This window comes from Trichoplax adhaerens, genomic scaffold, assembly GCF_000150275.1.
Source record: "Trichoplax adhaerens TRIADscaffold_2 genomic scaffold, whole genome shotgun sequence".
NCBI lineage: Eukaryota > Metazoa > Placozoa > Uniplacotomia > Trichoplacea > Trichoplacidae > Trichoplax > Trichoplax adhaerens.
The window spans coordinates 2,877,018-2,889,393 of NW_002060944.1; the positions used below are offsets into that span (position 1 = coordinate 2,877,018).

At 32.7% G+C, this 12,376-nt stretch overlaps 2 protein-coding genes across 2 annotated transcripts; both read left to right on the top strand.

Moving 5' to 3' along the window:
* Positions 1-2,157: 2,157 nt before the first annotated feature.
* On the top strand, positions 2,158-6,639 carry TRIADDRAFT_53196 (uncharacterized protein; the record flags this gene model as incomplete). Its single annotated transcript, XM_002109267.1, has 10 exons — positions 2,158-2,268; positions 2,601-2,680; positions 2,940-3,080; positions 3,627-3,733; positions 4,060-4,297; positions 4,384-4,520; positions 4,619-4,734; positions 5,111-5,283; positions 5,445-5,552; positions 6,357-6,639. 10 exons carry the CDS (start codon positions 2,158-2,160, stop codon positions 6,637-6,639), a joined length of 1,494 nt encoding a protein of 497 aa, XP_002109303.1.
* A 2,412-nt stretch (positions 6,640-9,051) lies between these two features.
* Positions 9,052-12,122, top strand: TRIADDRAFT_53197 (uncharacterized protein; the record flags this gene model as incomplete). The annotated part of the gene is made up of 4 exons (XM_002109268.1): positions 9,052-9,384; positions 9,613-9,936; positions 10,038-10,198; positions 10,406-12,122. The coding sequence occupies 4 exons, from the start codon at positions 9,052-9,054 to the stop codon at positions 12,120-12,122; spliced, it is 2,535 nt and encodes an 844-aa protein (XP_002109304.1).
* Between the last annotated feature and the right edge of the window lie 254 nt (positions 12,123-12,376).

Genomic DNA, 12,376 nt, shown 5'->3' on the forward strand with positions numbered 1-12,376 from the left:
CATGTTTTAAGACCTTATATAAAATGGTACCAATAATTATTTCTTTATAATTACTGTATTCCTTAATTTTAACTGTACTTAGTGTGATGGAGGGTTCGATATCTCGAGGATTGAGATTTAGTCGCCATTTACAATTATTACACCAAAGGGTTTATAAAAGTTATGCTTTATTGTAGGTTAGTAATGTGAAGTACAGTGAGGTAGTTACGGTAGATCAGCGTGCAAGCTGTCGTGAGTAACGAGTAGAAGTATTAGACTGTGAGAGACTAACTAGAAGACTAACTGAGAGGCTAATGAACTCTGAGGTAGAAATCGCCGGTATTTATAGTTTTAAAGATAGAGCACATGCAGAGAATAGGATTGTGGAATTAGATACAACATATACCATAACAGGTTACAAAATAGCAGATGATTGTAGAAAACAGCGAGTACCGTAATAACTAAATACAGTAGTCTATATATGAATGTAGAGTAAGCGGACTGTAGATCTGTCTAAATATAAGAGCAATACAACATGTCTATATTTAAGAGTAGAATACAGTTACAGTATGTTCTAAATACACTACACTTAGTAGTACTATAATAGTTCTTTGACTGATATTTTACGGTATATATTAGTGAATTGAAGACCGTAAAAGCTGCGATAGTGACCCTGGCAAATGCCCTTACTACAGCCTTGAAAATAATGTCGGAGTGGAACATTACAGGGACGTAATGTCATTTGTACAGTATGATATAGTATTACTGACCGTCAAATTATTGTCATAGTAGCCAAGGCATGGCCCACTAGAAAGAAATCTTCCTTCTAGTAGTCCAAGGTCAAGCAAAATATTGCTATCACCTTATACAATATTCTCAGAGGCAATAAAAAAATCTGGAGTAGTATCTACAAATAAAATTGATGTTGGCTGAGTGATTCAACCGCTGTATATCTAATTTATCTACTGACTCACTTGAGCCAGTAAATAAGTTCGATCTAAGTGTAACATATATATTATATAATATGAGGATAAACAACGTGATAACGTACTTCTATAGAGTTTTAATCGAAGTCTTGTAAAATAGCAGTTGTATCACTCAGCCAAGTTACTTACCATTAGTATCCGTAATATCAAACTCATAATCATAACTAACTATATCCTGTAAATCAGTGATCATTTGTAAAGTTAAAGGTCAAGTGACGTATAACACGAGAAGTATAACGAGCGGGGAATCGATTAGATCAATTGATTAGTGTATAACTATTGTTACAAATAATGTAAAGTAAAAAAGTACAAGTACTGTATATCTAGACTGTGTGCTGTGTGTAAAGTATAACAAGTGTGGATCTACGATTAAAATATAACAAGACTTTTAAGTCGAAGTATGTTAAACGTGGATCATTAGTTAGTGTATAACGATTGTTACATATAATGTAAAGTAAAAAATACAAGTACTGTATATCTAGACTGTATGCTGTGTGTAAAGAATAATAAGTGTGGATCTACGATTAAATATAACAAGACTTTCAAGTCGAAGTATATTAAACATTTGGATCATTAGTTAGTGTATAACGACTATTGCATATAATGTAAAGTAAAAAATACAAGTACCGCATATCTAGACTTTATACAGAGTGTAAAGTATAATAAGTGTGGATCTATGATTAAATATAACAAGATTTAAGTCGAAGTATATTAAACGTGGATCTACGATTAAATGTAACAAGATTTAAGTCGAAGTATAATAAACGATCTACGAGTAGATATAACAAGATTTAAGTAACGATAACAAGAGTTCAATAGCAAACATACCAAATAATTATAAGCTACTTTGTATTATGATGCACTCAAGAACTCTACAAACTGACTACTGCAGCACTGATGATGATGTCATAATTGCATTACAGTACTGCATCGAATGTTGACATGCTAACGCTACACTCAGAGTCTACAGTACAGTGCTGTAATATGTCTCATACACACAAGCGCACAGACAGTAAAACCATATGATCGCTTGTAGAGGCCGTTAATGCTGCATAAATTTATTAAAGTAAAAGTGATTACTCATTACTAGATAGGCAGTTTTGGTTAAATTGACTAAATTGCGTTACAGCGACTTTTTCTAAAACTCGTTATTCATTTCATTTAGTGTAGACATCGCTGGCATCAAATTAAAATGATTTTTGATATTTCAAACTTATCATGGCCAAGCATTGTTATCACTGGGGTAATTACTTGGTTTATTTATCTCCAATTTATTCGCAGATTCCTAACACCGTTACGTAAGGTAAGCTAAGCATGTAAAATAATAAAGCTACAGTTATTTAGATTACATTTTTATCCATGATTGGTGTAAATTATCACTATTACTTAGCTACACTGTACTAAAGATCTACTGTCTATGCATCATGTGATTTAAATCGTTGTAGACACGGTATATGTGCAATTGGGTATGTTATATCTGGCCGATCAGTAAAATATATTTTAATAGAATGTACTATACAAAATAGCCTAAAGTAGCGATGATATTCATGCCTGATATCAACTATTTTCATTATCATTAAGAAATCACTCCGTTATGTTCAAGATATAAACTCCAAATGCATTATTCTATCGTAGCTGCCTGGACCTGAAACTTGGTCTTTAACTGGAAATCTAGGTGAAATTATACGGGAACCACCAGTCGATCCTTACATAAAGTTAGAATAATAATAATGTTAATCCTTTGCTAATTGATTTAGAATGGAATCATCATTCTATTATACTTATACTTTTAATCTGAAATCATACTTTGCATGCCCATAATATTGCAGAGACAAACTTTGGGTTCATAGATACTTCCTGATAATAGCAAACGCATCCGTTTTGTTACTTACGTCTGATATAATCAAGTCAAAATTCGACAGTAATGATAAATAATGACGTATATAATAATTTAAAACTGTTGATAAATTTCAGATGGGCTAACAAGTATGGTGGAATCTTACGATATAGCAGATTATTTGGCAAATATCGAGTCGCCGCAATAGATCCTGATGCCATCAAACATATCCTTGTTACGCACAGCTCGAGATATAGTAAACCTAAGGGATTTATAACGTAAGATGCATGACGATTTGTAACTTACAAACATTGTAGTTACCAAGAAAGCGACTTGTATATAGAGCATGGATTTATATTGTACAGTACGACATACACTCCTGGATACACAAAGTTAAAAAAGTCATTCTGAGACAAGTCGATATCATGTGATCCCACTCTGTTGTAATTTCCTAAAAATTGAATCTATTACTACCTAATATTACAGAATTTCAGTGTGTCGTTCGCTGTTTCATATCTTACCCTTTCACAGTACATAGTGCGGAGCACAATGTGCTGTGAAAGACTGACTTAAAAGCGGATTACGGTAGATACGCAATAGTTGATTTAAGATACGAGATTCGCTATAGGAAATTGTATATCCTGTTTGCGATTAAGTGTCTTCAAAATGATAAAACAAGAACTGCAGTTTCTTGTAAGTTTGACTTTATTACGTAAGTTGGATCGTCTTACAACTATTATAATCTAAATCTTTAGCTAATTTGGGGCTGCTCTATACTGTTATTTACTGTTAATACACATTACGTCTTATGATCTGTCATTTAGCACTTTAAGGCCACTACTAGGCAATGGATTATTTACAGCTGGTGATAAGGATCATTCTCAACAGAGAAAATTAATTAATCCGGCCTTTAAATATGCTAAATTAAAGGGTAAAATTGAATTTATAATTTGTACAGCTTTGTAACTAAATATATTGTTCCTCTAGCATTCATTCACAAATCATAACCAATTTGCGAATCATAAATAAATACAATGTATACTGTATCAAATCAATCAACAGCATGCACTGCATATTGTATGTAAAGTAAGTAGAATGCTATTTTAACATTGCTACGATTAAATACGTGTAAGTACTATAATTTAGATTTAAGTAATATTCAGGATACAGCTCAGATGCAATCAACAGTTGGTATCATATTTCCTGTCAATGGATATAGCAAGTTAATTATATCTTGATATTGGTGTATATATACAGGTATGGTCTCAGTATTTGAAAGTTACACCAAAGAGTTTATACAATTTTGGCAGTATAAGCTAGAAGAAACTAAAAATAGTCAAACATATACTGAAGTTCAGGCACAGGATGATCTTACTCGTTTAACCTTAGACATTATTTGTCGGTGCGCTTTTGGATACGAATGCAATGCAGTATTGAATCCAGACGATGAAATAACTAAATCTTTACAATCAATGTTTTCTGGTAGTGATCTTTCGTGAGTCTTGATCATAAGATTGAATGCTCATGATGTGACGATTAGTGTGTGATTCAATTATGATGCTTGTTATTGCTGCACTACAGATGGAAGGATTTACTTCCGCTTTACTCCTACTTACCGACGAAGGCAAAAAAGCGACGCCAGCAAGCTCTGACCACTATTAAAAATAAAGTGAACGAAGTTATAGATATAAAAATGTCACAGAATACAAACGCAGACTGTACGTTTCTCTAATGATTAGCTTACTTTATAAATGCATTTTCAGGCATGTATTAATACAATCTCGAATTTTTTTAACGCTATCGTTTCAACATATAGCTGACAGTTCCTTGTTGGATATTCTTCTATCATTAAGAGATCAGAAAACTGGTCAAGGTCTGACAAAGGAAGGATTATACGATCAGGTCGTTACCTTCATGTTCGCTGGTCACGAGGTAAATTTTATGTAGCTCTTTCCTAGTCACCTTGATACATGGCGATGCGGGCAATACTATCCGCTTATTAAACGTCTCGCTATTTGAATAATAAATTAAAAGTCACTTATTGAATAGTTACTTGTTACGATGTATATACTGTGAATTTAGATTTAAAAACGGTATAATCAATCCCTAGGGACATTGGATATCTAACAGTATTAATACCTAGTCTTAAATATCTGTATTTTTCAATTATTTTCTTTGCCAATAGTTAGTTCTCTCGTTCTACAGTTTTAATCTACTACAGAGATACCGTGAATTTCATTATTATGGTATTGAGCGTTTGTAGTAATCTGGTTTTATTACTGCTGATTGCTAATTATTAAAATTGTAGACCACAAGCGTTTGCCTGTCGTGGACACTGTATGTATTAGCCCAACATCAGGAAATACAAAGTAAGGTCCGAGATGAAGCTCGTAAAGTTTTGAAAGAGCATAATTATCAGCTAACATGGGATACATTGGATGAATTTGTTTATTTAAATAAAGTCCTTAAAGAATCCTTAAGGTAGAAAATAGCAATCGCTAGTCTTTTATGTACAAGTGTATATAAATCCAATTTTTGGCGTATAATGCAAATTTTAAAACTAGATTTCGTAAACAAACACTATATAGTCTCGTTTATATATTTCATCTGAAATGTAATTAGTAATTCTTTTAATACCTTAGACTGTACTCTCCAGCGCCCTTGTCTGCGCGTGAATGTGTTCAAGATGACGAAATTAAAGGCTATGTTATCCCTAAAGGAACAGTAGTGATGATCGTGACACCGCATAGGTAAAAATTTAGCTGCATCAATGACAGATGCAGCTTTTATTGCGGACTTTTCATGAAATTATCATTTTACATTTAAGTCACCTTCACGTTATTCATACAGCAATATAATTACAATAGGTGGATATGTCGAAGTAATCAATCAGAGCATGTATTATCATAGCTACGGAAAATTACAGTAACTAAATAAAATTCAGGAGTAAACTACATGCACGTCATAATTAGTACAATCAAGCTCGCCGCTATGCAACTGATCAGTTGCTCTTTGTAATACAGCCCCAAATATAGCTTGGATTATGATTGTAAGACTGCACCAGAATAGTAGTACTCGTTTATTGGATTGTATGATTTTGAAGATATCTATTTGTAGCAGAGGTTTACATACGTATTGTCGTGATACTATTGAGATGTTTATATTAAGACTTCATGATAGTAATAGATAGCGCTAATTATGTTAGTACTGTGAGAGTTGAATAGTGGTGCTTTAATTAGACGCGTAAATAATGAATAGCTCGCGCGATGATAAACTGTTATCTCGCGACTTAATTGGCAAGATATGATTGCAATGTGTAAAATTCATTCTGTAACAAAGGGTATATAAACCGCGAGCTTTCGCTGTAAAAGATATTCCAGAGATAGTCCCTTGGTAGTTATGAGACGAACCTGATCTTATGTAATAATGTGAAGTTTACAAGAAACTGTAGTTCGTGTTGTATTTTTAAGAAGACACTTTATCACACTCTTGAGTAAATTTAATGACAAAGACCCTATAAACGATAACATCTATTATACATGATCTTTCATTAGGTGGGAGAAATATTATGGAGATCCTCTAGAATTTAAGCCTGACCGATGGGATGCTATTGAAGCCGATGATAAGAACTCAAATTATACTTATATACCATTCTTTATTGGTCCTCGAAATTGCATCGGTAGTAAATTTGCGTTATCCGAAATGAAGTGTGTTCTAGCATTGCTACTAGATAGCTTTGTTTTCGATGTTGTTCCTAACATAGAAGTTAAGCGCAGATTAAGGATTACCATGAAACCTAATCCAAACCTTAAACTAAGAATTAGCGTTGCAAAGTAAAGATTTCAATCTGCTCTTGTTATTATTTTATTGCCTGTAAATCTTTGTAGAAGGATAATAGTATCTAAATTCGGGATTTATTGCACTGAAATTAAATTCATGTTGATTGCAGTTTATCTTAAAAATTTTTAATCGCGCTTTAAATGTATTGCTCATTAATGTCTATTTACTAATTGTTATGCCATGAATACATACAGTATATTGGCTAAACCCAAGACAGGTAATATTGTACTAGTTCTCAGTTCTTAGAGAGACTTTTACAATATATTAAAAGTGGAATTATTAGCCTATTTACTAAAATATTATAGATTAAATCCTTCGACGCAGCGATTCTCTTATTATGAACATAGTTATGCCATGAACTACTATAAATTACTACATGGTGACTTCTAATAGTCCGTAGATATACCAGCTGTACACATGTGTACAGCACATCATGATTACAGCATACGTTCAAATATTAGTAATGCTTTTAGTCCTAGTAATGTAGTAACTAACGAAAAATAATTTGCAGACAATTATTTTAAGTGACCGATTTTTATAGATTATATGGAATTTAAAGTGTGTGATTAGTACTTACCGTAAGCTTAGCCATGGATTACTAGAAGGTCTTCTCTAGTAGTCCATGGCTTAGCATTCTATGCGGTATGCCGTGCTATCATAAGACACAGCAGCAGTCGCAGCTTTGATGTGTTACGAGCATAAATAAATGCTTGCTTTACTATATAAACATCTAGATACGGATTGTAAATTTATAGCTGTTCCAATATGAATTTAAGTTTGCTTTTCAAAGATAATAGTGATAGAGGCTAACAACTATATTAGAATATTAGATGATAACCAGGCTTTAAAATTTTATGCAAAATCCACTAGTTGATAATTTGTCAATTTCGACGTAGAACAAGTAAATCTAATAATAGTAGCAGATTTACTGTTATTCGGTGAGCGAGACTTAAAATGCTAGTTACTTCAAACAAAACAGACGATATTATTATCTCAATAAATCACGATCATGGTGGAGAAAATAAAACGGATCAAAATGCGCCTTAAACACCTAGTATGATCTAAATAAATTTATATAAATATTAATTATACTTATTAAAGATAGTATTTTTAGAGGAAAAAAATCGATTATACTTTAACATAGATATAAGGCAGTGTGCGGATTACAATATGTAGATAGATTACATAACCTACGATTCTTTGATTGAGCAACCAACATCTACACAATACTCCGCTAGCAAATATAAATATGCGAGAATATAACCTAACGGATACACATTCTGTATGGTCATTATTTTTGATGAATAAATTTCTCATCTTAGTGTCTCTAAATATATGTCCAGCTACTTTGAAAGAATAGCATTAGTAATCTACATTTTTGATGAGTAATTCCAATAGATGAAAGTAGTAAAGAGATAAAGAAGCTACCTCAATTTACTGTACGATTATTTACTCGTTTGACTTTAACACCAATGAAAGACATCAATTTTATAAATCCTCATATTCAGTGATAGATATACATAAATTCGATATATGGATTTTGTCGAATAGAACAAGATCCATAGTAACATCTATACCTGCAAGCGTAGGTGTATATATTTATATTGGAATAATTACCGATACACGATCAAGTATTTGGGCACTTGCATGAAAGTTTCCGCTTTACTATACCCAATTGTACAGGAGTGGGCCGGACCGTACGAGAGACATTATCATCTATACTTAATAGAACCAATATTTTGTAGTATTATCCATCGAACTTACGGTAAGGTAAGATACTGTACATTGTCACAGATATATACAGTATAATTATCGTACTTATTGTACTCACTTATTTCTATGCGAGTTTCCATGGCAACGCCTATAATAATATAAGCGTTTTCAATACATGTCGCAATCACTACTTTAGCTGATGTAAAATCTGTAGCAGTGATTTGATCACATTTGCATTTCTACTCGATCGACAAGAGACATTATAGGCTCTGTTTCCTTCTCAAATATTGTCACTCTATATCTATAAAATTATCATTAAGCTCGATACAAATTTTGTTACAGTATGTACAAATAATCATCCAGAATTATTAGTGTATAATGCGGTTGTGAAGAAGATCGATCAAAGTATAATACATATAATTTAGTAAAGAATTAAATCTTAATTTGGTTTATTCTGATTCAATGGGTAACGCTAGGATTTAGTCTACTCAGAGATGAATATATCATTTACACATGCCCCCTAAACAGCAAGTGAGTACATAAAATTTAACTTTGATAGGCCGATTGTTCTTGTTGTCTCTTTCCTCCATTACCATTTCCGATAAAAATATTCAATCAATTTTGTCTAAACCATGTCTATGATGCTATAATTATCAGTTTTCTGAATTTGATATGTTCTGTAATAGTTAGGATACAATGAATTATTTCACAAGGAAAGCTAACATTATTGGTGATGACGAGTTTAGACATTATGCTAAACATCGAGAAGAAGGCTCTATACGAGACGCCGAAACTATCGGATACATAAATACCCCAAATGAAGAATTCTTGTTAAAAAATACAATCGATGGATTAAAATTAGATCAAGCGCAGTATTTTAATCTGCGTAATCGTCGTTTAATCGAAATAGGAAGCTTATATCTATGCGATAATTTGACCGTTTGTATCCTGGCCAACAATTTTATAAGGACATTTGATGCTCTTATTTATTGCAACAATTTACAAATGTTGGATGTTCATGGCAATCAGGTAAGTAACAACCGTATCTTATGTATTGATATTTTAACCCCATTTTATATGTATGCTAGAATAAAAGTGGTACAATTGAATTTGAAGCTTGTATTTTCAGATAAACATGTCAAATTTGATTTATTATGGTAGCCTTTACTACAACTAACGATCATGTAGTATTAGTGGCATTAATTTAACTGCGATAACTAATACTTACGTATGTATTTCTTCCAAATTTCATTGCAGATCGTTAATGTGCCATCTGTAGCTTTCTGGTCTACACTTTCGAAATTATCTGTTATGTTACTACATGATAATGGTATTAGTTCGATGAGTTGTGTAAGAAAAATTGCAAATAGTCCTAATTTGGCAATTTTGACCTTACATAATACGCCTATAAGTTTAAAACCACACTACAGACACCACGTTGTCAACAGCATTTTCACTCTCAAAGTGCTTGATAATTATGTCATCGCGGATGAAGAAATAATTGAAGGTTGCAAATTTACTGACCAATTTTCAACCAAAAATCAGTTTCTTTATTTAAAGACGGAAAGAAACTTTGATCAGGTTAGTCGCCAAGTTGATGCTGTCCGGTATAATTAATCTATCCAAACTCTTATTTAATAAATTTCCTACGTTTTTAATTGTTTTCTCAAATAAATGAGTAGATTACAAACGGTGATGAAGCAATAAAGGAAATCAATCTACTCTTATCAAGGGCTAATAAAATTATGGCTAAGAATTCTCCAATACTTATTATTCAACGTTATCTTCGAGGCTATTTAGCACGAAAAATACTAAAAGCATACATCAATCATAAAGATACTTCGTAAGTACTCTTATTACTAAATTACTTTACGGCATTTTTCATAAGTAATGAGGAATTATGAGGCAGCTGTAGGCCTAACTGAATAAACTAGAATATTAAGAAAAATCTCTTCACCTTAATTTATCTTCTAAAATATTAGTAATTATTACCGTACTTACATGACAGGCAAAACTAGCAGCTAAATGTCAGATCTTTATTGTTCGTCAGGATTAACATAGAAGACATTATGAACCAACATTTATCGCTGATAGCGGATGCAAACTCATCACAACAAGTATCGACAAATGTGGAACGCCAAATACAGAAAATCCAATCTGAAAAAAGCAATAAGAATAAGCGATATCTAGATAAAACATATTCTACGGTAAAACACGGTTCAATGAGAATGGGGAAAATTAAAACAAAAAATGTACTTAAAAAATCACAATCCAAAAAATCATTAGGAACGGTTTCTGATAATTATTACGCCACTGCTGAATCTCCAATTTTAATTCGACAATTTTCTCCTGCCTTGTCCACGCGCGACAATCAGATCGTACATTTAGACGATCCTAACTTCAACTATGATCAAGATTTTAATAATAGGGATGAAAGGTTTCATGGACATGAAGATTACTCTTTACCACCAATTCACGATGGTCATGGTATTATAAATTCAATGAATTCTAAACAATCCGAAGCAATATCACCCTTAAAAATTAATGTAGACTTACGAGAATTACAAGCACGGGCTGCACAATTTACAGAAGAGGAACGTTCAAGTGCTAGCAAGCAATTTAGACTAAGTAGCAGAGAGCTAAGTGCGATTAAGACCGGTAAAGAATTATTGAGCGGTCTTGAAAGGACTATGAAAAAAGAGAAGGTTGATAAATCCGATAAAGAACGATATTATAGCCCTCTTTCAGACTATAGAATGTCAGTACCTGAGGAAAGTAGGCCTCCAATTAGTAAAAATAGTAAATTTAGAAATTATAACGAAACTAATGAGAACGATGAATTATTTACTACCCATTTTCGGTTATCCGGTATGAAGGCTGCCACTACTGCCGTTGACCCTGTAGAAGAGATGATATTAAATAAGCAAGAAACTGCGAAAGATATGCGAGAAGCAAAGGCAATTTATAGGGAAATCATTCAAGAAAAACGGAAACCTCCTGTTGTTGAGAAACATATTACCCTTAATGGCCAACAAAGACTATATAAAAAATTATACGAAGCGATGAACTTATCCATTCTACGAAGTGTTGATCAAGTCCATAAGGACTGGCATAAATCGGAGAAAGCAATACAGAAAATTGATACAATTGCTAATCATCGCTTGCTTCATGATGTTCAAAAGGAAAGAATTCGACAGTTTCAACGCTACAAAGTGATGATAGCGCGTGAAGGTGGAATACAAGATAAAATAATATCAAGTGATGCATTAAAAATGATGGAAGAAGAAAGAGAAAGGGAAAATCTAAGAGTTCAATTTGCCAGGCAAGAATTAAATGAGAAAACAAAGCAGAGATTTGAGGAGATGGCTTTAAGTACAGATTTTAATTGCCAAGCTACTGCAATTGGTCGGGTCATAAGACAATATGACGGTAAAAAGCATCGTACAGAGATGAAAGATAAGAAAGCAGAAGGTGTAAAAGTAAGTCAGGAAAAAGCAATTGAAAAGCGAGAGATGGTTAACAAATACCTAGAGCATAAGCGAATGGTTCAACGCGCTGTAAATCAAGTAGAAAAGAAAAAAATTAATGGAAAACTATTAGAGGAAGCTAACGATAGAGTAATGCAGGCGCGAGCTAGAGTAACTTATCTTAAACAGCGCCATCGTGTTGCTAGCAATTTTTGCAAATTGCAGAATACGCTGCTAACATCTGAACAACCCCCTAATGCTGTTTCTAATATGAGCATTGCAATCGATGATCGATCATGAATAATATAGGTTATTTCTAAAGAAAGTTTAAGACTATAATTATATAGTTGTTATTAAATGGGCTTAAATTTAATTTCTGTTGATATATATCTACTCAACGACTGGTGGTTGACCAGAATCATGGCCACCTCATTCAATTATACTTAATTATCCAAGATATTACAAATTGCTACAGCATTGCTATCTACGTATCGTAGGGTAGATTGTGTACTATGTAATTACCTTAAAAATTCTCTACATTCGATTGTAATTTA